Here is a 27,404-nt window from a genome sequence, read left to right on the forward strand (position 1 = left end):
TTAATTTATCTAACAAAAATTTCATAAGTTGGTCCAATCAACTGACAGTTTGGTCAGGTAATTGTCCAGTCTTTCGGATGGAAAATTTCACTATTCCACATTAGTGGAAGGCCCCTACTCCTGTTTTGACTTTGGTTTTTATTTTTTCATCCTCCTCCAAATTTATGTAGATACAAAAAGGGAAAGTGTTGGTTTTCTTTTGCTACCCATTTTTCATCAGAGCAACATACCTAGGAAAAATGGAGAAACTGGACAAAAATAATAGTTAAGTTTATTCTTCTATCAGATTAACTTAGCATGTATGGTCTCCTTTAACGTTTTCAATGTTCCACAAGGCACCAAATTTAAAAAAAAAATTAATTTTCTTATGCATTCTGCCTGGTGGTTGGAAAATTTAGGCTCCCCTGAAGGTCAGTTCCATAGAATGTGTTAATCCGTCTCACCCTCCCAATTGGACCATCGCGATCAGGTCCTCTGACGCTAAGTGAGTGGTAAGGTACATGATAAAAGAAAGACGGCATCATCAGTGGGCAGGGTCGCCCAAGAGGATCTTGCGTGTCTACGACCTGTACATGAGAACCTGAGTTGGAAACGAGGAATTGTCCTTACCCAATTAGGTCACATGCAGTTGACACAGGTTGCTCGATGTGCCCCACACAATAGAAGTGTCATGCCATGGCTCCTTACAGAGAGCATGTAGGCATGCTGATAAATTTAACACCGACACAATAGGTAATTTCTGGGTGCCCTGTTCCACTTTTTGGAGGATGTTGGTTTATTTTTATTGTATATAAATTTGTCTCATGTTTTGTTTGTGTGTATGTATTTATTAGTGTGACTGTAAATATAGCATCACCATTGCTCCTCCAGCAATGTATGGTCTGGGGTCGATGGCAGAATTTTTATAAAAATACCCCATCGACTAGGAGCCTCTGGCAAAGCTATGGAGGTTGATTAACAACCTGAAGCTGGCCAGTGAGTTATAAAAACAGCGAAGCACAATAGATCTATTCAGGTCGAGGTGCAGTAAGCCTTGTGGCAGCCTCTTTTATCTCCTAATCCTACCCCACTTTGATTAAATTATCGACATTGTTTGAAGGTCCATGGAAGATATTCAGTACTCCACCAACTAATCAGTATGAGTACAATGTAGGAATGCATTTATTGGTGCGACTGTATTATTAAATATAGTTAGTATTAGGTTAGATTATAATTTGCCCCTTTGGTTATCCTGGGCACCTGGCCTAAGGGGGATAGTAGAGATCCAGCCACTAGGGGTCTACTAGGGTCAGTACATCGGGAGTGACAACCCTTTGAGGTGAAAGTTCAAATAAAGCGAATCCTAATATGAAGAATAAACTGAAAAATGTTAGAATGAGCGGGCTGTAGGAGTTCTACTTGTATACAGTTTCTCCAGTTGTGTCAGTTCTTGCCGCGCTGTGGTTGAAATTGTGTGGCATGAATGAAAAAAAAAATTGTGGGTGTATGAGATACTCAACCGACGGGAAATGCATTTAATTACATTTATGCTCAAAACCTCCTTGTTTCGGTAGCCTCCTCAACTTTGGAGAAGAAAAATTAAAAGCATATGGTGCACAGCTTACAATTCTGCAGGTTTTGTTAAATAAAAGGAATCTGATGCTAATGGGACTAAACAATACTTTAACTTAAGAACACTCCAGCATAAAAATGATGATGTTGGATTGTATAAGTAGTACAGACTACATATTAAAGTTGTCGCCAAGCTATTGAGTTATATATAAACCTCAGATTCTGTTACTGACAATTTTGTTGTTGCTGTAAATGCATAATCTGTGACCCTTTAACATCATCATTCTATGGTTTTCATTTCTTTTTCCAGATAAATGACATTCACGTTAAATGAACTTTTTTTGCAAGTTCAAATTGTCGAAAAACACGCAACAGTATGTAGTTGAAACACCTCCCCCATAAAAAAATAATTAAGTATTTTGAAAAATAAATATAATTTATTTGTATTTTCAAAAGTTTAGTGTTAAATAAACATTTATTGTATAATGTATTACGAGTCACGTGTAGCTCCTATTTATACAGACAAGAGTTAAAAAATTACAATATTATGAAGTCATCTTAGTTTATAAAATATTTAAAAAGCCTTCCCCCCAAAAAAATGCCAATAATGGAGTGTCAATGAGTTGGAAATATTAATGAATTTTGCCAATTTCTGAACGGGAAGATCAACAAAGGCACTAGCGGACTTAATTGGTGTAAACATCGATGTAGAAACGTGCGATTTCAAATAAAACATTTTGTCATAAAATAAATTAATGATTTCATACCAGTTCGATCTCGTTCAACACGAATTTTTGGTATTTCACATCTAAATTTATCGATGGACGGAACCACTCGACTCAATCAACGAACAGGAATAAGCTTAATTGCATTTACGCTTATAACCTCCTCACTCCTAGTCCAACCACCTTTTTTTATCATAAAATGGCCGCTGATAAGGATGAAGTTAATGTAGTGACATTTTATTTACTTTTTTAAATCAGAAAAGTGTTGTTTCGTCGAGAAAAACTAAAGACAAGACTGTAAATAGGAAAAGTGAAAATACTGTTAATCATATAAATGTCTTGTGGAAATTCTGTAAGATGTCTTAAGGACGTTCTTTATCTCTGAAAACTTGGCAGTGTAGACATGTGACGTTTAAAAGATTATGGATTAATTAATTTTCTTGAAATGAATGAATATGTTGGGTTTTAAGAGTGAAAATTACCTGTTCGAATGCACCTTCCCGTTCCATCTTGAGAAGTTCGAGTTCCCCCTGTTCGATCTGGTCTTCTTCTGTGACGAGGCCCATCGTGTCGGATGCGCCGACTTTCAATCGTCTTCTTTGGGCGGCGACAATATGGCCGACGGGTGGGATGTGGTGGTTCATCTCGTGTACGGTGAGGCTCTGCTTGATGTCCGCGGCGAAGTTGCAGATGGAACACTTGAACAGGCCGTCGCCCAAGTGGTTTTTATTGTGTCTGTCCAAGTTCCACTTGTAGGGTGTCTTGAAATCGCAGAGGTCGCATTTTATCATGGGCATCGAATGGTACTTGACGTGTTTCGTGTATCGGGCCTTTAAATGGGTGACGTAATTGCATTTGCCGCAGTGGTAGAATTTCCTTTTGAGATGGACGACTCTCTCGTGCCTCGCGATGAGGCCTTGACTCTTGGACGTCATGTCGCAGACGGAACATTTGTACACCGGTGTGCCGTCGTCTGCGTAAATCGGCTCCTGGTCGTCTTCTTGATCGTTGCCGAAAACGGCGTGACTAGTCGGCGGAGTCGGCTCCTGCTGTGACTGCGCCGGTGCCGCCGTTTGTTTAGTTTGTGACTTAGGTTTCGCTTTCGCTTTTAAAATTTTCCTTTTGCCAGCCCCCATCACATGCACCATATGCATGTGACGTTGTAGCTTCTGACTGTGTTTCGAAGCGTATAGGCAGTTGGGGCACTCGTATATCCTTATCTTCTCTTTGTGGACGTGCTTCTGGTGATAAAGGTAAAACCTGGGGTTCTGCGTGTAATAGTCGCAGAGCCCGCAGGTGTAGTTGCGTTTGATTTTACACTGGGGAAGCTCCCCTCCGTGGTCTTCTTCACCGCTGTTGGAGGTGTCGAACAGTTGGAACTCCTCTTCTTGTTTGTCTTCCGTGCCGAACAGGGCGTCCCCACTCACGACACTCCGCACCACTAAGTTATCCCCACTTCGACTGACCATGGAAGGCGCCGCCATAATGCTGGAACAGAAAAACAGACCCTTTGAAACACATCCCCCGAGGCGACGACTAGATTGACACGAGACGGACACTGACACACATCGGGGGGTCGAGGGCGGTTTCCCGGCCGCGGCGATCAGATGGACACGCAGGAAGTCGACGAGACGCGGGCTCTGACCAAATGCTGAAGAATTTCTCAAGCGTACGGCCCTGGGAGGGAAGAGAGAGGGGCCGGCCCCCACTCCGGCTACACAGGCGCACTGTGCCGCGATACGACTCGCAACGGATCATCCGGCCCTCCGGATAACACCCGGATTGGCAGAGGTCTACGACGGAAAAAGACTACAAACGTAAAAGACGACCTCGAGCCGAGACGCTTCTCTAAAAAGAGAGATCCCGCCGAGGCGTACGAGCGGAGCCAGGAGGAGGCTTCTGCCGGCTGACGTCATCTACTCCAGAACGGCGGCGTCTATCGATTGGACCTCCGGCCTCCGACTCTGGGCCACAAAGAAACCTTTCATCAACCGCCCGCACAGCACCCTGCTGTAACGCGCCTTTACGATCGATAAAAATCAACTGTTCACTAATGTCAGAAGAGACCGTCGCCATCGTCCACGCATCGCCTCGTGCCAAAGACAAGAACAAACTAAAATACAATTTTCCTTCGACTTTTTTTGAAAAACTCACCCTCCTTCTTGCGTAAGAACCGAGTGGCAAAAGAGCTTCCTTACATCTGGGTAGAGCGGCCGTCCTTAAGCCATGGGCGCCGAGTAGACGGCGAAGACTGCGGAGCTGAAGCACAGATGTCGGAACGGCCGGGGACACGCCTAATAAGACTCGAGGACCCCCACCTACACGACTACGCTGTTCTATTGTAAACACTCGAGTATTTATACCTTCTTCTTAAGCCTTTTGAGAAGAATGGTAAAAGAGGAAAAACGTATTCCCAGTTTGGACGTGACCCAGCACAAAAACCGACAGCCCGTTCACAATTATATTAAAAAAATAGCAAACACCAATGCATTTTATATTACAGAAGCAAAGGCTCAGGATTACAATTTGAATCAATAGCGTAATTTAAACGCCTCTTACAAGAACACAACATTCTAAACTAATACTAATGACTAAATTGTATTGTATTTACCCTTCTGATTAGTTAAAAGTTTCCAATCTTTATTCCTTCCTCGATGTACCGACAAAATATAATCTTATCTCCCTCGAGTTGGAAGAAAACCTAATTCATCAACCTCTTGTCTATATTACTCAATCCGACCCGCATTCCTTCATAATTTAAGAACGGCTCGTTTTATTTTAACTTAATCAACTCTTTCTGTTGGGTCGTACGACTGCGACAACGGAAACTTAGTTGCACGACTTGGGCTATCACATTGGAACATACTTTGGACCGTTTGTCCTTCTTTACGTGGTTGTCATGAATTCTGATTTTTTTTTGCCTTATGGTTTAGCATATTGGCCAAATCTCTAATTCTGAATCTTTATTTAGTATTTGTGGGTTTTTACAATTTTAAATTGAAGTGGTCAAGCGGGCCACGAAATTAGTGAATTTAAATTGAAAGTGGTAGTTTGTTGACGCGAAGACAAAGATGGTTCTGAAGAACCAAATTTTTTGGTTGAAGGAGTTCATTGTCCGATCAATCAATCAATTGAAGGTTAGAAAATCAACCTACAAGAAGCAAGAAGAGTAACAATTAAAAAAATACAAACAATTCTAACTTTTTATTTTGCATTATGATCATCTATAATTTCTTATGAGATCTTTTTTTGTGAAAGACAAAAAATTAAATACTGAACCAGTTAAAACGTTGCTCATATAAAGGTGTAAACAACTGACTACTGGACAAAATGAACAACTTCCATGTTTTTACAATTGAGGAATTATTTAATTTTTCAGTTGGCACCGATAATATGACAAAATTGGTAATGACTTATTTTCCAACTTAATTAACAACATAATTAATTAGTAGAATTTTTTCAGAAAAAAACATTCGTATGCCATTACTCTCAATTACCTTATACTTGTTCATACAAACTTTTTTAATTAATTGTAGGTCTACTAAGTTCTAGGATCTAAACTCATACAAGAAGTATTTTAATTGCTTTAATATAATATTTTAATTATTATTTAAAATTGTTTAAATACAATTACTTGTAATTCTTTTATGTTACTTTAAACCCAAACATTCTTTATTTGTTAAGCCCTCTCTTCGCAAGTATTTGCTTTGGTGAGCTGGTGAATTGCGAGACCTTTGGCCGTCTACTGAACGCAAAAAATCCCAGCTTACTGATCGAGTCGCAGATCTGAACAAAAAAAGGATGTATTTCCAAGATAAGTCGGTTCCAGTGTGAGAGGACCCATAAGTTAGTAAACCCTGTAAGAAGTTGGACGAAAAAAGGATGATCGAAAATCGGACTTAAACGTCCCAGTTTGCGAGGTCCATAGGTTGGTAAAGCCTGTGAGAAGTGCGAAAATAAGGACGACCGAACATCGCAAATAGTCAATTCCAGTGTGAGAGCAGCTTAAGTATTTAAATCGTCAATAGTTCAATAAATTGTCGTATAAATTTCGAAAATTCATCGAAGAACTGAAGATTTTTGACCAATATTAGGGTTTTGATATTAAACAACAATTGGGGGTGGATTTTTATCAGTAAAATACAAAAATCTGCATATTGAATACAAAGTATCATCAATACGTAAACAGAAACTTTTACGGCACGCCTTGCTATTGCTCGATAACCATGCTTTTTTTACCCATGGCTATGGCTATAAAGATACGTTATTGTAATGTTTTGAGTAAAAAATTCAATATTGATTAGCCATGATGTAATAAAACTTTTTGTTTTCCTATTGGATTATTTCGTTCCAGGAATGTAATATTACAAAGTATACGCGGGAAAACGGATTTCAAATAATTTTACAACAACCCGTGATAACACGGAGCAGATCGATGGAGATTAATTCATAGTTATAAATTTTAATGCTTTTTTTTCACAAAACTTTTAAAATAAATTTGTACGTTATAAAATCCCTTCGAATATATTAATTGATCTGGAGAACATCATTAATTTTTTTGGTGTTTATAATTTTGTCATTTTGGTGCAGTGATTTCTGCAGTTTTAAAACCATGTTTTATGTTTTTTTAAAAATGTATTATAATCTTTTTAAAGAAGGATCTATTTTTAAATTTAGAACACAATTACAACCATGATTTTGCACATTCTATCAGAAGAGGAAAATGAGTAAAACTATAAACTATAAATAGCTAAACCTTAAGAAATACAAATTCGACCATGCAAGTTTTGTTTCATTTTTTTGTAAAAAATCAGCAATACAAAAAAATATAAAAAACAGCTACTATATGCATTATTATCTTAAGGCAAATATTAATTATCCAATTGGCTTTAAAACACATTCATTAGTCTTCTTTTTAAATCCATCTCTTATCAAGGGAAAAATTCGATTTATTATTATATTTATTATCTTTATTTTAAAATAGTCCACGGTGTTCAGCAAGAAATATAATCTAAGGCTTTGTCAATAAATTTTCGACGCGTAATAGTTAATCGATTAATATTGCGACAGAGCCAAGGAGACGAGCTACTGCGATGCAGCAATACAGTAGTCGTGGCCTAACAAATGTCTGAATTTGAAATATTGACTATTTAATTTAAGCAATTCCATGTAAAAAACCTTGATAATTAAACAAAAAAGTCTTACCCAAACATGAAACCTCGGCCAAGGCACTACACTATTAATATAAGAAGTTGAGTAACTAGGTCCACCCAGTTTTCGTCCTGGAACAAGAAATCAATTTTTTTAAAATAAAAATTCTATATGCTACAATGCAAGTTTGAAACCGGAAAGACAATTTTTCGGTTGTTTGTTTTCAACAAGTGTCGCCTTTCGGGATAAAAGATTGCTTTGGCTTTTTAATACACCTTATAACTCTATAAGCACCGATGAAGAATAGAGAATTGCAATTAAGTTAATTGAAGCCATGTAGGTTCATTGTCGAGACCTATTCTGCCCGTCGTAGCAACCAAGGGCGTTATCTACGACAAAAAATTTCAAACTTATACGAGTATCAATTTAAATGGGAGGCTTCCATTAAATTATTAACAATTCTTTCCGGTTAAGGGTGTGGGTGGCAATCGCCTTCAACAGTGTTATACGTGTTTGTGTTGTTTTCGTGGTGTATCGACACATACTCCGCTCTCACAATTTCTCATAATTGGAGGTTGAAGGTGGAAATAGGAAGTTTTCCGGGACAATCATTAATTGCCATTAACTAATGGGACCGATTGAACAGTTAAACAAGCACTTCGGGATAATGAAGGATTTCATTACTTCTCATTTCATTGAACATAACACAAAACGAGAAATTAAGAAATATCTTTTATACGAACCTAAAATCACCAGTGGCTGAAAAAGAAACAACATTCACTTAAAAATTCCAATATTTAGTCTAGGATTTATTTTTAAATTTTTTTTATCATTGTGTAACATTTTAAAGAGGAAGAAAATGCATTAATTTCAGATTCAATTATTTCATGGTAAATTTACATTTTCTCTCCATCTCTTTCTCTCCTATTCAATCTCGCATCATCCTCCCATTACGTTTCTCAATTTTGCACTTCCTCTGTTCTCTCTTAATTTCTCACTCAATATCTCTCGTTCACCACCTCACCACTACCATTCACTCACCCTTTCTCACCGTTTCCTAATCTCTTACTTAATTTCCATAATATTTCTTTCACCGCTCTCTTCGACTCTTTTCTTTCCCCATAACTTTCACTATTTCTTTCCGAATTGCAAACTTTATCAAACCAATCCTATTCATTATTTCTCCCTATACCACGTCCTCGCATTCGCTTACCCTTCTTTACCCATCCTCCAATTTTTCCACAAAGTCTTACTTTCTTTCAGAGAAAGAGTGTGAGAGAGGGACACACTCTCTCTCTCCCAATTTCTCTTTTACCTTTTCCTTCATTCCACTCGTTAACATATCTTTCTTTTCCCTCCCCAATATGTCTTTCATCCATCTATCTCTATTTTCTCGCTATCTTTCTTCCTCACCACATCACTCATTCATTTAATCAGTCAATAACACTCTTTCTCTTTGCAAATCTCACCAATTCCGGCCTTTCTCTCCTTTTTCTTCTCTTCAAATCTCACATTTCCCCAATTGCTGACTCTCACCAAATCTCACAACTCTAATTTCTTCCCTCCCCGAAATCTCACATTTACCCCCAATTCCTGACTTTCACCAATCACACTACCTCTCAAATTTTTGTTTTCCTCTATTCCTCCAATTCTTACATCTCACCAATTTCTCTCTCTTTGCTTCCGAATCTCACACCTCTCCATTTTTTGTTGTTCTCTCCCTCTATAACTCCTTCTCTATCACTCTCTCTCCAAATCTCACAACTCCCAAATTCCCCCCTCTCTCTCTCTGAGAGGTCTCTCTAAATCTCACATCCCCCCACTTTCTGTCTTTCTCACCCTCCCTCAATCTCTCATCTACCCGATTTCTGTCTTTCTCCTCCCTCCAAATCGCATATCTCCCCAGTTACCAGCTCCCCCCCTCATTCTCTCTCTCTCTCAAAAAGTAAACTTCTTTCTGATGGCCTTTGTAGATTTGCTACATTGTAACATATATAAAGCATTAATTTAACATATATAAAATTTAAATTTAATTTAATTAAATTCTATTTAAATTAACATATATAAAACATTAATAAATTATTTTTATTAATGTTTATTTCGCGAGTACATTGAATTACGTGTAAATATTAAACTAACCATTCAATTTTTTTATTGATTTACGTCAATAAGCTTTGAATACGATAAAAACGTCTGATTTTAGGGACTTACAGGAAGAATGCCTGTGTTTGCAGACAATTTGTACATAAATCGTTACCTTTTTGTCCTCTTTCGATGGATGCTATATTGTTGTTATTTGTTTCTTTTTACATCATACGCCTGCGATTATCCGTTAAGAATTCGCCGTGCAAAAAACGTTTTCTCGAGTCTCGAGCCGGGGAATTCGGGCCTCAGAGATGTGGTTAAAGAATCAACACTCCGAGTTAAATTTAACTTGGAAGGATCCACACGCGTCTTTCACAGGCCTCGAACCTATTCTAGATTTCTAGTTGGGGCAAAACGCGGACCCGGCTCTTTCCACCATGGTCTACTTGAGGTATCAGGGTCGCGTTACAGCTTTAATCTTTATCTTTATCGATCCACAAATGCTTCACCCGAACATATAAGACTCGGTTGTTGATAACGACACCCGAGAAATTAAACGCTAGGGGAGAACAGAACAAAGTAGAGAGGAAAACTTAGTTATAAAAATAATTCATCTAAGACGTATCTTGTTCCCTGGTATGATTCGTCATACAGTCAATATTGGTATAATCCTATACCAAAAACCTGCCAGGTTCTTAACCTTACCACAGTAATATAAGCATGTACAATCGGGCCCCGGATCATCCTAGTTGCAGGTCAATACACAGGCCACTTTTTGTGAAAAAATATTTTAAATTATAATTTACAAATTTGTAAATCTGCTCGTATGGTATATTTAAAAAATCTAAATAAGTAATTGTTATATTAAGCTTGTTCGTTTTAGCCTTTTTTTACGGGTTACCCGAGGTCTAGTCCAGACTTATTCATATAATAATATCTTCGAACAAAGGAAACTAAATATAAATTCAAAAAGAAAGATCTAAGCATACAGAAACTGACCACAAATTTATAAATTCATATTAATTATTATGGTCTACAACGAAGCTGATTAAATCTGGTCTACAATAAGATGTTTACTCTTTGACCGGTACGATCCAGAGGGAAAACGGCACAAAGTTGGAATTTTGGAAAGCCAAACCTGCTTTCAATTTGGAGAATTAAATTTGGTCAAAGGGCAAGCTCACAAGAAGTGAGGCGGATTTTCTAACAACTCTGAACCCTTCGAACAAATGCGAACTCCTGGAAGTAGTGGGAAAACTTCCTTAAGGAAACAGAGGAATATTCACGGCTAAGCATGTTTTTCAAATGACGACGAAATATCGAGGGAGAACACTTGTCTGTGTAGGTCAATAAAAGATTAAATTGTTTTCTAATGAATCACTGAGAAGAAACGGTATGACGAAGAATACAAGGACTCTTCCACTATTTTGTTTAGCTTCGGTACTCTTCAAAATTAACACGTATTTATTTCATTTTTGCACACAAAAAATTGATCATTGAAATAGTTCCACATTTTTTGAATATACTAACAATATTTGTTTATGCATTTCTAACGTTGAAAGACATTGTTAAACTATTGTCTTAAGTCTATTTCTTTGAAATCTCTTCCACAGCAATTTATTGATTTATTCTGTTATGGATTGCTCCTTTAGAGAGATATGAGAAGTGTGACCTCGTGTTATCACACCAAGGGGTTAAACGAAACCTTTTCCTTATAGAAACTACAGATATTGACTTGAATCGGTGAATTCTTTCTATGCTACCAAAACCCCAAGCGTTTCCCATATCCAGTGATGAGAAAAACATTTGTTTAAATATGATTAATTTAAGTACTTTCAAGTTTCAGAAACCTTGAAATAAATCGTATACTTAAAGATACAAAGTAAAATATATACGCAATTAGTAATAAGTAACTGACAATTGACAAGGTTGATGAGACAATATTGAATCAACTGTTTCTCCACTTTCATTGAATTGCCCATGTATCATGTATGATTTTCTCGGTTCGATCACAGCATATCGTTAAACGTCTCGGAAGTAATAAAATAAACACGGCAATGAAACAATAAAAATAATCTCACCTACTTTTATCCGGGCGCTTGCTTCTTCTTTCCGCTTTTTGAGTTCTTTTATACCCCTTTTAAAGTGCCTTACGACAATCAGACATTAAGTTTCCATTCCAACGTTTATAAGAAATGACGCCCGGCTTATAGACTTTATAAAGACTGTTAGATGACGATCCGCTTCCTGTTAACTTACATCGTAACATCCCAATCAAAAGATTTTCAACTAAAAAGAAAGTTTGTACCATTGAGAGTGTTCCTCAACAACAGCTGAGATTTCTTTCCTCTATTTCTTCGACCATATGGGGGTTCATTTAGGAACAAGATGACCTAGAGGTTCCTCCACAAATGGTGTACTTACAACGGTTCCACGGTCAAGTATACTTTTACTATTTTCCGTCTTAAAAATTACAATACCAATATTATTTAATTAATCTTGACACGAGTTTCTTGTTTTTTCCTTTTAGGGTTTAGATAAAGAATAAAACTATTAACATCCATCGAAAGTTTTGGAACTTTTGATATTAGATAAGGGCAAATACTGCAATTTAGTAATTTTAATTTTATACTTTGTTTAAATTGGAAAATAGAGGAGTTACACATTTAAAAAGACATTTTGTGATTTTTTTGTTGATGTCTGCTGAGTGATTCGATCCCAGACCATCCTGGGTTTTGTCTATCACAAGGCATATCGCCATCTTTAGTGGTGGCTCCCTCCTCGCCCAGCTTATCACCTTGACCAACCAATGGTTGAAACGCGCGCTGTCAGGTAAACCAGGATAATCGAAAATGATCAAACTACGGGTTCATCAGCCCTTGTAAAAAGGAGTGATAAAACAATACCACCAACAAAAAATAATTAAAACATTAACAGAAGAGGGTCTTGTTAAATTGTTTACTTCTTTAAACACGAATAGCCAAATCAAATAAACAAACATAGCTGGTGTTGATTACATTGTGCATTTAGTTGACCTGTGGCAACCTGGTTACCAATGTTCTTTCAACGTGTATCCTTTCTTTTTATTTCAGACTCGATTATGCGATCAGTCTATATAAATTTTCTAGTTTGGTCTTTTCGGATCATCGCTGGTCCTGTCAGATGCGTTTCGTTATGTCGAAATCTTTATTGTTGAAATCTGAGAGGTGACGAACCTGCATCTTAATCATCCTGATTTTGTAGTCATACGCATTTCACTTTCGCCACTTTACATTTTATAAAAACTGCGAGGACAGGTAGGTCAGTATGTTTGAAAACGAAGTTAATGGTGGATGTTGATATTCGAGAGTTCCTCACTGAAGATGGCACACATCCAAAACGTGTTTTAGTAACATTAAAACCGCATGTGTACACGGTCCCAGTGGCAGCGCAAGTACAAGTTGTATACTTATTTTTGAAATATCTAACAGTAAAAATTTTTTTTTGTAAATATTGATTTGTATCCTGTACATGAAGTATGGCAAAACACTAACACTACGGTCAGTACTGCACTCGGAGGACACGTGTTATGAAAAGCCAGCCAATATTCAGGTCCTTAAGGGCGAGTTCGAGGGAGGAAGTGGTGAGGGCTTGATCAAAAGGGTTAGGATGGGTTAAAAGATTGAAGTGAAACTTGAGGAAGCGGGAACATATCAATTCCTAGGAAATGTTAAGGTCATTAACATAAAGGATAAAGAGGCTGGAGACATAGAAAGGAGTTTGGAGAATTCTTCTGAGGAATATGGTCGGAGTGCTTGGATTCATTGAAAGTTAGATACAGCTCCGCTCCGTATGAAAAGGTTTTTGTGAGTTATTTTGTTCTTTACCGTCATGTCTGATTTCGGTCTTAAGTTTTTGTAGTTATTCAAATTGTGTATTTAGTTCTTGTCGCTTGAGTTTTGTGTTCAGATCCCAACGCCAGTCTACTGGCCAAGTATTTTGGTTAGATGTCCTAGTTCTTACTGTTAACTTGGCGACTGCTGTTGATTGCCGTGAGCTAGGCTGTTTCTTTAACTGTTGATTTTTTAACTGTAATTTGGGTGCATTTGTCCTCGTTAAGCTACCTCTTCCACGTTTTGCACCTTTCTTCAGCTCAAGATGCTCCTGGATACTGGAATTGGCTTGGTAAAATAAAGATAAAATAATCAAGTTTTGAAGTAGTTTTGTAGTTTTAAAACTAGCTTTAGTGAGTTCTAATCTACCATAAATCGTTTGTCATTGATCGTTTTGTCTTCCCGCCATGTATCTACACAAAATGTATATATTTTTGTTTAAGGATGTCTTTTATATGTTATATATTTAAAAATAAGTATATAAATTGCTGTTTTGGTCTGTCGGACACTTTTCACCATTTTGCGACCTGTGGTGGTGGGCTTGGGTTGTTGCCTCACCCTGCTTAGAACCCTGCCCCAAAGATCGGAAATAGCCAACTGTTCTGGCCGAGTTCATCACCCCGCACAAGACCGCAACAAGAAATCATAAAAATGTTTGTTGTAGGAAAATAACAGGCTTATAATTCACATGTATAGTTAAAATAAAATAAAAACTGGCATACAACTAACGTATAATCAAAAGAAAAGTTTGCAGACATTTAAATTTATAACAAGAAAAGCAATCGTATCCTGCAGAACGATTTGTAGGAGGTCCTTTAATAATTAGGTAACCTGAAAGATCGTTTAAAAGCCTTAACGGCTATATATTATTTTTAATCTTTCTTTATTTACCCAAGGAGGGAAGAGTTTTGATAAAATCTACCAACACAAAATGGAACATGTATCATTAAATAGCCATGCTACTAAAGCCAGTAAAGGACCAGCTGTTTAAGAATAATTTAATTTAGTAAAGAATAGTAATATAGGGAAGGAATTTGTGACTTCTAAAATTCTTAAAACCAGTTTTGTCCTTATTTTTTCCCTAGAGGGTTGGATTTTGAATCAATTAGAGCGATTTATAAAGAAGAGATATTCTTGTTAACATAACATCTATTTGTTACGAAAAAATAATAAAAAATGAATTATTTGCTTTATAATACTACTTGACTGCTTGAATAAATAAATGACGTTTCGAGGATAAATGGACGGCTCTTGTAGCGTTTAATTGTTGTAAGAGTAGGCGAATGACGTTTTGTCCCATGAGAATATGTTATAGTTTGTTATTTTCAAAGCGGAGTTATCAGTCGAAGACTGAAGAGGCAGTGTGGACGAGTCGAGCAGATTGGAGATAGTGTCCTTGCCCTGGTTTAGCCTGAGATAAGATATATGTCTTGGTCGCTCCGAAGACCTCACAAACCAACCCACGGAAATAGACCAAGTGGCAATCGTCCAGTATTCCTAGGGCGGCCTATCCTCTTTGGCCAATCTTCTCCCCGCCTCATCGTGAGCTTACGACGTACCCGTGCCAGAGGCGAGTTCTCCGAAGGGGTCGACCACCTTGTTGGCGTAAGCGTCTTATTTAAAGGGATTGCTCGACCCGTCTTGAGACATTTTCAAGAATTTCCACTTGGGAAATCGTTCTAGAATGACATGGTCGAAAGTGGCAAACTAGGATCCAACTAGGAGAATTCGTCCTTTACTGCCAAAAGAAACATAAGACGCAAAAGAATCTATCATGTAGATTAAGAATAACGCTCAACACATTACAAAACTGACATTGTATATTATAAATTAAAAAGGACTAGAATATTGAGTTTGAACTTTCCAAGAACGTTTTTAATGATTATTCAATTGTGAGAGATATTGGCTTAATTTAGTTAATTATACATTAAATTTAACATGAAATGAAGTTGATGTATCACGGTTGAATTTGAAAGTTAAGATGCTAGATTTTATTACTAGATTATTTTATTGTACATTCAATCATAAATTATCTATTTGATTTCCAAATTGCCTATTTTCGACTAATTGAAAATGTATTAATTTTTTTGTATTCACGCGCGTAGGGTAAAAATTTTTTAAAGAAAATTTTTACATTAAACAATAAAAATACAATTAGTGATGGTAGATGACAAAAACAAACAAATATACTAGAGTTTTGATTTCTCGACAGTTAATGATTGTAGTATTATGTGGTAGATAATGGTTCAAGCTCGAATCTGAAATTTAACACGCCAGATTTAATTACTAAATTATTTTAAGCATTATTTTATTACTGTTTATTTATTTAATTTATCAATATCTGGTTTACTTTCCCTCTCTTTCTTCTTCCTAAGCCTCTCGATTACTTTCTTACAGTCTCTNCTCTCTCTCTCTCTCTCCCTCCCTCCCTCCCTCCCTCTCTCCCCCACTCTCTCTCTCTCCCTCCCCCCCTTTCTTTCTGTAAGACCATTGATAAATGGTCAGTATCTGACCAAATTCTACAACGTTAAATAAAGCTTCATTCATTCATTCTCCCCGTAACTCTCTCTTTTCTTCCTGTACCTCTCGCTTACTTACAATATATCCCTCTCTCACTCTCTAACGCACTCCCTCTCTCTCTCCCCATCCTTCTTACTCAATCATTCACTCCCCCTCTCTCTCTCTTTCTCTTCCCATTTATGTCTTTATATCTCTCTTTCCTCATTTCTCTCAATCACTCCACTTCTATTTCTCTATCTGTTTCACTCTCTTTTCCACTTTTTTTTTTAATTTTGGCCAATATGCAATCATAATAATTATTATTACCTTCGTTTGGTTATAATTGTGAATAGGGTGGTTTAGATAATATTTATCCAATAAGGGAATATACAAAATATAGTCATCCGCTGCTATCTAGGGTGAAGAAGGAAAAAAGACTAACTTCGAAGATTTACGTTTCCCCACCGTCTATTCAGACCATTTCAAAGCATTTGCATAAAACGTTACCTAAGAACCAAAACAAATCGGCTTTATTGAGAACCAGCTCAAAATGAATTTTCCTTTATTAACAAGAGCTGGGATAAAGTAAAACGGAAAAAACTGTTCCACAGAGATTAAGTGCTCTTCAGTACAATACAAGAATACTAAATGGTTAATAATTTGAAGAAGGTTGAACGTATAAGAAAAGATAGGAAGTCGTAAAAGGGCACATTGATGATTGTTTGGAAATAATTTGAAGGATATAAAAACTAAAATTCTTTCCATGAAAGAGAGCGTAGAAAATTGTTCTTTACTTGTAAAAACAAAAGTTGAGCTTCTTTTAAAGCAATTCATTTAGAATTTATGGGTATTTTAAAAAATAAAATGGTTATTTATTTTCAAAATGTAAAAATTATGCTTTTTAAGGTTTCAAAATTAATTTATAATTAAAAAACGACAAAAGAAAGTACATATGTAAATTAGTTGTCTGTGCAATATATGCAATTTGGATTTATGTATAACTCGATTGTGTCTGATCACATTTTCCTGTAATTAAACCAAAATTTAAACAATGCGTTTTAGTTTAGGAAATATAACAACCGATCAATCCTCTTTAACCCAGAATGACGCGATTGATTCTAAATATTTTATTCTCACAATCCCAAAAATAGCAACAAGAAAATCACCAAAGTTATGGCTAATCGGTAATAAAAAGGCCAACAAAAAATTACAAAAAACACCAATCTCGAGGTTTTCTTTTCCTTCCGAGTTGTTTTTACAAGCCAACAAATTCTAATAGGCCGTTTAACCGAAGCCCATCAGCATAATATTATGAACTCGAATGTACAAAACTACACCATGGTTCATTATGTCGGAATGAAAACATAAATAATTCCCTTGGCAAAAATAAGGATGCGACGATCGTCAGGAAATGCCGTTGAGGCTCATCATGCAATTCTGATAAGAGTGCCCTCGCCAGTCATGGAGACAGTTGAGAAGATAAAGAAAAACAAACATATTACATGGAGATTCTTTGCCCACCTGGCGTGTTCAAATTCAATTTCACATTTCCCACATTATTTTTCCTATAATTTTACTATTCCTGTTTGAATATTCATAGCACAGAGTCGACGGATTTCCACATCCATCTAATCCTCCTACACAAGATGTAGTGAAAGATCAATAAGCATGGGTTAACTGCCCTTGGAACAGCTGGTTTCGAACTAAAATTGAAATTCCAATATAAACTGACAAGCAAAGGATTCCTCCTAATTGATTTTTTTTTCATTTTCCTGATAAAAGAAAATTCTGCCCTTAATTTGTCTCGTTGTTTTTACCAATAAATATTTGCTTATGCTATGTTTTAAATTGGGAATATCAATTAGAGGTAAACAAACTTAATCCTTAATCCTAAACAAGGATAAAGGATTTTTCAATGTTTACTTTTTACGGAATTTAAAATGTTTATTCAGTCTCATTTGAATACTGAAGCAATAAACCGTTTAGTTTTAAACTTAAAAATGCCACTTGGTACGGGATGTTGCGCATGGTGTGGCAGTTAATGATGAGAGACGTTCCATCAGGTATGCGGCTATTTCTATCGGAGTTCCCTGCGAAACTGCGAGACGCGGTTAGACGTTTTCGAGAAACTGGGTCCTACCATAGAAGGCCCTGGTAACAGAACCCCAGGATGACAGTTTTATGACTTTGAGAATTTTCCGAAACCAGCATCTTATTGTTGTACAAGCGATTCATCAGCTCCAGGAAGTTCGAGATCACAATTTCTGAACGCACTGCTCGAGGAAGTTTGAATCAGTATGGACCGATCGCCCCGTAAGAGGACCAGAATTTGCTCGAGAATATAGCCATTGGTCTTCAAACGATTGTTCTGCTGTACTTTTTACAGATGAGTGTAGATTGTTCTACGGTCTCCAGATGGGCGTGAAAGAGTGTGGAGAAAGCGAAATAAAAGGTGCGAAGCTTGTAATTTTTGCCAGAACCAACCTTTTCAACGTAGCTCAGTGATGGTGTGGGCGGGAATTGGAATGGAGAGTTTCCCAGAGTTGGTTGCTGTTCGTGGACGGTTTTGACGGCCTCTCGCTGCTATGTGGATGAAATTTTGGAACATCATGCGTTGCCTATCCTCTATGAAATAAAACGAAAATCCTACTCTAATGCACGATAATTCTCATCCACATGTCGCTCGCATAGTACAAACGTACCTTCACAAGGATAAAATCAGGGTCTTAGTCTGGTCATCCCGCCCTCCAGACTTGAACCCCATCGAACATTTATGGGATGACCTCAAAATATCAGCATGTCCATCACTTCCTGATGGACTCCACGATCTTGAAAGGTCTGTTCGTGAAGAATGGGCTAACCTCCAGTAGAGACATTTTCAGACTGGTAGAAAGTATGCCGAGGCGTCTTCGAGATGTAATTAAGGCAAGAGAAGGAAATACGCGATATTGAAATGTTAATTAAAAATCTAATTAAAACAAATTTTATCCGACTTTTTTATTTTTCTTTTTCCTTAGCAATTTACATTTTTTTTTCTTTTTTAGACAAAGGCTCAATTATTAAACGTTAAAAAACGTGAAACTTTGATTAATATATAAAAATATATACAAATCTAGTTATATTACAAATGGGTTTTGCCTGTCAGTGGAGTTTAAATGTCTATCTTTAATTAAAATAACATTGATCACAATAAAAAAAAGTTGCAAAATAATTAAATATATCCTATTAAACTATAACTAAGATGGGAAGCAGATTATAAAAAAAAAACAATATAACATCTTAAAACGAGTACTTGTTCTTGACCTACATGCCATACCATCGAGTGGCACAAATAAAATACGGGCAGATATGATTTTAGCAGTTTTATACATTATCATTTCTTTCCAAAATGCATTTCTTATTCTCTAAAATCAAATAAACAAATTTTACTTAATACATTAAAAAAATTGGTCCGCCATTCCAAAGTAATACAAGAAAACCGATGTTGTAACATTTCTAGATTTAAAAATGACAAAAAGTAACATTTTGACACACTATTTTATCAAAGAAAACCAATAGAAAATTTAAACGTAAATAATCTATTGGAATTAGAGCAGTAATTGAAATCCTCCTGCATTTATTGCTTAGAAGTAAACCACTAATCTAATCTTGTTGGAACCTAAAATGTCTTCTGGAAGTAAATGTCATACTATTCAAAACCTTATCCTTTCCGATATTAAACTTCATTTAATGACTTAATGAACCATGATGATTTCATGTCTACTATATTTTTAGGTTAGGAAAAAACTTAAACGCATTTTTCTTGAACTACAAGTAAGAAAACTTAAACCTACCATATTGTAAATATGTATACAAGTAGAAAATAAAATGTTATGTTCATGCTAAATACGATAAAAATATAAATCACCAGTAGAAAATTCGAACATAAACGATCTAAGCAATGAGAGTAGCACTTAAAAGTTCTTTCGTTCTTAGAAATAACCTACTAATCAAATCTTGTTGTAAACAAAAATCTCTTTTAGAATAGACCTTACTCTTTCTGACAATAACTTGAAATGATGGCCGATTGTCATAACATGGGTTCAATTTGCACAATTAGTACAATTTCTAGCATTTTTTTAATACAAGCAAGAAACTCACTCAGTATTAACTTCCTATAGTATAATTAATGACAAAGCAGGGAAAACAAGCCAGAGATTATTGTCGTACAAATTAACCTATTCATACTATGTAATACATTGGAAATTACCCCAGAGAAAATTGAAATAGAAATAATCTATAGTATTGACAGCAGCACTTGAAATTTTTTTCCTGTCATAGAAATAAACCACACCAATCTAATATTGTTCTAGTCAATCATGTCTTCTGGAAGGTAAAATGCAAACATACAAATCTTACTCTCACAACTACATGAATTGATGCTTTATGGAACTTATGGCCAATTATCTTGATGTCTTAATGAATGATGATTGTTAAATTTGTACTATTATTTTTGGTTACTACGAGCACGAAGCTTAAATCCTAATGTATCGTAAATATTTATTACGTATAGGAAACATGTATGATAATCATAATATAAATAATTAAGTGTGTGGTGTTTAGTGGCACTCTCAACACGACACAAAAGAATGACTCATCAACACGGAAAACCAACACTGAGCCCTGAAGAAGATCTCAATAAAGATCGAAACGTTGGCACGATAAAGAAAATGTTTTTCTAAACCTACGTCCCACCAGACCGCGTCTCACGATCTCCAAACAATCAAAAATAATTAATGCAAAATATCAGTAGAAAATTCAAATATAAATAATTTATAGCAAGTAGAGCTGAATTTGAAATTTCTTCGGCCTTATCATAGGTTAAGGTTATACTTTTAAAACCCAATTTTATGTGGCAATAATGTGCATTTATGTTCAGGGGAAATTATGGCCCGTTACAATAAATGTAATATCTTAATGAACGATAAATGTTGCCGTGCAGTCGTTTTGGGTTGAAATACGTTTTAAAAGCAGTTTGTTTTTCCTAAAATACAAATAATATAATTAAGTTTATGCCAAGCATTATCATGAATATACGAAGTGACTGGAGATAAGATGTTAAAGTCAAAAATTGTATGCTTTTGAAATTTAGCTACAATGAAACTAATTCATAACAGGAATTTTGAATAGAGAATTTTTTATGGGATTATTCATGAAGCCTTGAATAATAAAAGCAATAAAGTGAGAATCAAAGAAAACTGTTTGCGTTCAAATTAATGCCCCGGATGAACCAAAGTAAATAATGTTTTATTCCCAGTGTAATTAAATTAAATGTTTGTCCTTTGTGGATTTCTTTTACAATCAGTCTTAAAGTCAAATATCATTAAACGTAGCAGGAAGCCGATTTTTTCAATTCAAGGACGGGTTTAGTGCAAGCCGAGTAGTGCTCTACTCCTGTATCTCACGACCTTGGGAAAATTCTGCTTTTTTGACAAATATTGAACGAGATAAATCGTATTTGAACGTTCCAATATTATTGAATTATACATGCAAACTAACAACGGCTGATCTTTTATTTATTTATTTAAAATTTCTAGAATTGCAATACTTCGGAGAGTGTTAAAATGTGTAACTAACCAATTTTAGAGTGGTCTCTAATCAACCTTGGCAACGTACCTTATCTCGATGCACTTTGGTTGATTCCCAACTGGGGAAGTGAGTACGGCTATATTTGTCATTGATCATCCTTTTAATCCCATTAATTTTGCATGTAAGCAATATGAGGAGGTAAATGTTAACTGAACCGGTTTCAGCCCAAATTCCTTCATAAAATAATAACTCAAAGTCTACTACTGTCAAAATCTAAGTCTTCACTTACAGGATTTCAAAACAAAATATTTTTAACGAGTACAACATTACTAATTTTTTCTGTATCTATTGCCGTTTATTACAAACATACTGTTGCAAAATTGAAAAAAAAAATGCTACACAATTTATATCAACTCTAAAATCTACCATTTGACGAAAACAAATCCTCAATCACTTCTTAAAACATATTTCAAGCAATTTATTCATTATTTGTACAAATAATTTTGTTATGGAAGTCGTTAAACACCGTTTTTCACCAGCAGGACCGCCCATCCTTCCAATTAAGGCGTTCCCAATTAAAGAGATAAACGCCTGGACACAATAACTAGAATTGTCTGGCCAACTAATAGTCAATACTTGGAATCCACAACCAAATAAATTTACTCAAAAATAAATATGTTTGCCAGTCTTAATTTAGTATTTTTTACATTCTGTTGAAAAAAATGCTTCCCAAGTTATAGGAAAACAAATTTTTCCCGAGGGTTGATTTTCCCGTGGAACACGATACACACGGATTACTTCATTGATTGGATATTTTATACTGTTGGATACTGTATCAGCCTAGAGGATACATTCACAAATTAATTGAATTTTAGAGATATTGTAATTATTTCTATATACATATATACAAGAAAGCAACAATGTAAATGCGAATGCTTGATATTCCATGATGCATTTATTGTTTATTCTTGTCATAGGTAAATAGATAGATAGTTAGATAAATGGAGAGATAGATAGAGGGAGAGATAGCGAGAGAAAGAAAGAAAGAATGGATGGATAGATAGATAGATATAGGTAGATAGATAGATAGATAGATAGATAGATAGATAGATAGATAGATAGATAGATAGATAGATAGATAGATAGATAGATAGATAGAGAGAGAGANAGAGTGAGAGAGAGAGAGAGAGAAAGAGAGAGAAAGAAATAGAGAGAAAAAGAGCGATAGAGAGAGAGAAAGAGGGAGAGACGTAGGGATAGATAGATATATAGGTAGAGGGAGGGATGGATGGAAAGAGGGAGGGAGGGAGTGAGAGAGAGGTAGGTAGGTAGGTAGGTAGGTAGGTAGGTAGGTAGGTAGGGAGGAAGGGAGGGAGGGAGGGAGGGAGGGCGAGAGAGATATAGTGAGAGAGAAAGAGAAATAGTGAGAGTGAGAGGGAGAAAGAGAGCGCTTTAAATTTGAAGAAACGTCGAAAAGTTAAAATCAGAATGAACAGTCAGGTTGCAGAGCATTGCATAAAAAATTATTCCAGTTACATGTCGTTGTGGAGATGGTGAGACAACTTTGGGCTGTCTTACATACACTTCACCAACTCAAGAGTGGAACTGCTTTGGTTAGAGCACATGCAGGGCTTTTGGGTTACGAAATAACGGGTATGTTAGCCAAACAAGCATCTCCGGATGAGAATCTTCCAGAATCCAGAAAGTAAATTTGCCGCCAAATGGGAATATCTATGGTCTTCTCAGAAAGGAGGTCATACAAAAGACTTCTTCTCAACTAGTAAAACGAAATGCATGTAATGTTTGAATGGGGAGTATTGTTTTAAATGTATAAATAAATAAAATAAATAGAGAGATATTATGGATTGTATATTATTTGCCTATTTTCCAACTAATTAATATATTCAACAGATACTAACTCAAAATACAAGGTTTGAGCTTATCTGCTGTAAACATGCGATATTAAAACAAAAATTAGTATGAGAAAGCATTATCATTGTTTTTGTCTAAGTTGGAGGGATTTATTTTCCGACCCCCTCGGCTGGAACTGAATAATTGAATCATGAACATTTTGAGCGGAAATTGAAACTGAATGTTGGAAGTTAAATTCTCATATCCGATTCTTACCAATGGAATGTTAATTTCATATCCACCGCAGTTCATAATTCAATTACCTTGTACAGTTTTCAAGCCGTAACAAATCCCCACGTTTATTTTATCTAACCGCAGAACCGCTAAAAAAATGTTTAAGAAATTTTTGAACTAACAGAATCTCTAAATCGGCTTGTCAAAAAGTCATTTGTGCCAGTACCGCTTCTGACGGCGCGTCGTATCATAGTTGAACATGAATCACCAACATCGTTTTAAATAAGCCGTAGGTTCTAAGTCCCATTTGAAGATTTTCAATTTGTGTTGAATACAAAAACTTTTCAATTAATTCTTCACAACTCCAGGGGATTTTTATTTATTAGCTTCAAGGGTGGTCTTGGGTATGTTCAATATAAGTGGGCACAACTAACTGAACAACGCACAGACCAACCACTCAAGTTGAAGGCAAAAGCCAGTGGGACTTATTTTTTCAGTTACGGATAATTCTGTATTATAAGCAAAACCTTTTAACATTTGGTGAAAATTATTTACTTAGCAATTTCAGACACGTGGACCAATTGATAGCTCGACCTCCTGTAGGACATTTTTCCATCTTTTCAAGAACAAAAACATCATTACTTGACTAACAAAAGAGAGGCAAACCTTTAATATTGTAAATTATATGTTAGACAATACTCCAATGATTATCTTACAATATTTGGTCCGTCAAGGAGGAAAGGATTAGCGGGAAATAAAACCCACATAAAATGAATCTAAGCTTGTGTTTACAATTGGATTTTGTAAATAAATCTTTGAATAGACAACTTCTCTTTGTTGGTTTTCTGTAAAGCTTCTTTCTAACGTTCTGGTGGCTTGATTTTTTTTTTTTTTTGTAAGTTGTACCATTTTTAAGTTTCGAATTTGAGTAATGGTTTTAAGTGATACAGACTTGGCTAGAAAGCTTTGGAAGTTGGAAGAAGTCAAGCGTATGAGGCCAGGGTGCTCAACCTTCCCAAAACAACTGTCCGATGGATCTTCCATCGCTACCAACATACTGGAGGTTACTCAAGGAGGAATATATGTAATGTCGGGTCTCAGAGAGATGTTTTATTGTTTCAAATGTACTCAGTCATCGACATTCTACCGATCAAGCAACGACTTCAGCAAGTTAGAATGTAAATGTCAGTTTACGCCAATGCAAGGCGAAGACTTTCAGAAGCTGGTTTACGTGCGAGAAGGCATGCCACTGGTCGAGAACTTCTGACAAGGTGCAGAACAGCTCGGTTAAGTTTCGCAAGAAATCATATCAATTGGTTGGAATAAGCTTGGGCTATAATCTTGTTTTCGGATGAGTCAAGGTTTTAAGGTCTTCAGAAGAGGGTTTGGAGAAGAACTGGAAAGCGATATATCCCCGCGATATTTTTACTCTGTAGAAGCTATAGAGGTGGTGGTATTATTGTTTGGGCAAGTTTTTCTATAAAAGGTTACACAAACTTGAACTTCATCAAGGGTTGCTTAACAGCATACATTGTAGATGTGTTATCAGAAGTTGTTCCTTATATGCTACTAGGTGACGACGGTTTTATTTTTATGGGGCATGTAGTTCCGACTTAAACCCTATCGAACACCGTGGAGGGTAAAAAGTCGCCCAGTGATGCCAGAGAATTTGCAGTAATTAGGAATAGCGCTGTTCAAGGAGTGTGAAAATATTCCACAGCACTACATTCAAAATCTCATAAACTCGATGTCACGTCAAATGCAAGAGGTGATCAACGCAAGAGGTGGAAATACTCCGTACTAAATGGAATATTCTCTTCATTGTTGCCATAGCAACATGTTTGGTACAATTGTTTTACTCAGTTTAATTTTTTTATTTAGCTATATATCATGTATTTTTCTTTAAAAATTTTCAGTGCAAAAAAATAAAAATGATATTACTAATTGGCGATGGTTTTATTTTTATGTATGACAAGGCCCCACACTCTAGGTGACTACTTGGAATAGGCCTCAATCTAATGTTTGGAGCGGCCAGCTTGTAGTCGACTTTAAACCCTATCTTTGGGACGAGTTGTCAAAGAGGGTAAAATTGTGTGCAACATAGCCAAATTAGTCCCAATGAAGCCAGAGAATTTGTAACAATTAAGAATGGCATGTTGGAGGAGTATGAAATATTCCACAGCACTACGCTCAAAACCTCGTGAAATGGATGCCACGTCGAATGCAACCAGGGATTAACCAAGAGGAGGAACTGTCCTGAATTGAAAATTTTCTTCATTAAATTAATCTATATTTCTTTAGTTTGACCTTATTAATTATTCCAATTAAGTATTCTTTTTATTTTAGTTGAGATGAAAAATTAGTGCCACGAGTGGGATTCGAACCCACGACCTTCGGACAAATACGCCGCTGCTCTAACACCTTGAAAATATGGCAAAAAGAGCGAAAATTCAATAGGTCGAAGGTAGAGGAGCCGGTGTCCGAGGGGAACGAAGTATCCCTAGCTGAAGTGGTTAGAACAGCGTATTGAGCCGAAGGTCGTGGGTTCGAATCCCACTCGTTGCACTAATTTTTCATCTCAACCATTAACCTTTAAAAAAAAGAATAATTAATCTTCTTAATGTTTCCACAGCAATATTTTTGGTAAAATTGTTTTACTCAGTTTAAGTTTTTACTTATCTATCATATTTTTCTTTAAAAATATCCAGTAAACAAAAAAAAATATAACTATTGCAAAATTTAGTTAAAAAAAGAGGGTCCACTCAAAAAAAAAAAAAAAAAAAAAAAAAAAGTAATTGCGTATAAAAAAATTGTTTTTAATTTTTTAAAATAGAGAATTTAAATTACATTTAACACGCCAGAACACAGACTCACTTTTTATTTATTTTTTTCGATTGTGCATTCATTCTTCATTATACACCCTACGACGAATAAGCTGCTGGACGGGTGGATTGTTGAATAAACGTGCTTCACCTCCAAAAAATAACCTTTTGGTCTAAATCGTTGAAACGTCAAGAGGCGAACAGTCCAAAAGGGCCGTCCAAATAGGGAATAAAAGTCGACGGTCGAACTGTCGAAGAGCCAGGCTGCTATCTGCGGGCCACATTTCAATCCCCACTCGTTCTTCACTTCTTGGATCACGTGCTCTCCGAGTTACATTTATTTACGCTTTGCGCCTGTGATAAGACTAACAGTCCTCGAGTGTTGTAACATAGAAACACGTTCAAGGAGAAAAAGAGATCCTTATAGAACTAGGATTAATTTTATAGTTGTTGTAATAGCGTTGTCATTATTGTTAAGAATGCTGTTAGTCATCGCCGCAAGTGGGTGGTGGTTTTGGCATGATGCAAAAGGCGTTTTTGTCGATTGAAATGTCTCGGTGAATTTTTTTACATTTTTTTGTTAATGTTGTACGTTTTAATAAATAAAGATATATAGTTAAACATAACACACACCTGGTAAACAGATAATCCAAAGAGGGTTGAAGTTTTGATGCTCTTGGCCTTGGCAGCCACTACGCTGACGAAGTGTACTCGACGAACTGAACAACTCGACTGAAGTGTTTCAAGAAGGGATGGCATGGGACCCAAGCCAGCGAGCTACGAAGAGCTCTGTGGGGGACCGGGGGGTGTCTTCTGGAGTTGGAGTTGGAGCGAGGACCTATTCCCCAATGGTCTACCCCCTCCAGAGTTGTTCTTCCCCCTACTTGCGCGGTGCAAGAGCTTCCCCCGCTCTTTCAGGGCCTCTGGGAGTCGACGGAGGCACCCTGTTTCCGGCCGGTTCGGGTCAACCCTTTTCACCCCTAGAGACGTTTTTTTTCGGAGTTGCACATCGAACCATCCAAGGAAAAAATACCGTTTTGGGTATG

The 27,404-nt window shown here is 36.3% G+C and overlaps 1 protein-coding gene across 5 annotated transcripts in view; it reads right to left on the minus strand.

The window, feature by feature from the left end:
* The window catches only part of LOC106665675 (zinc finger protein Xfin-like), a 33,675-nt gene extending 6,484 nt beyond the window's left edge, over window positions 1-27,191 (minus strand). Inside the window, exons 1-3 of one of the 5 annotated variants that reach the window (XM_014392284.2) lie at window positions 26,992-27,191; window positions 7,482-7,558; window positions 2,759-3,764 (exon numbers count right to left, since the gene is read on the minus strand). In XM_014392284.2, coding sequence (XP_014247770.1) covers window positions 2,759-3,764; window positions 7,482-7,489 — 1,014 coding nt within the window. In that variant the 5' untranslated portion in view covers window positions 7,490-7,558; window positions 26,992-27,191. Of the gene's footprint in view, window positions 1-2,758; window positions 3,765-3,839; window positions 4,146-4,430; window positions 4,546-7,481; window positions 7,559-11,593; window positions 11,829-26,991 lie in introns of those variants that run through there. The other 4 variants (XM_014392285.2, XM_014392288.2, XM_014392287.2 and 1 more) reach the window with 4 other exon arrangements.
* Window positions 27,192-27,404: the final 213 nt, after the last annotated feature.

The sequence above is a fragment of the Cimex lectularius genome, unplaced genomic scaffold, assembly GCF_000648675.2.
Source record: "Cimex lectularius strain Harlan isolate CLEC.00 unplaced genomic scaffold, Clec_2.1 scaffold83, whole genome shotgun sequence".
Lineage (NCBI taxonomy): Eukaryota > Metazoa > Arthropoda > Insecta > Hemiptera > Cimicidae > Cimex > Cimex lectularius.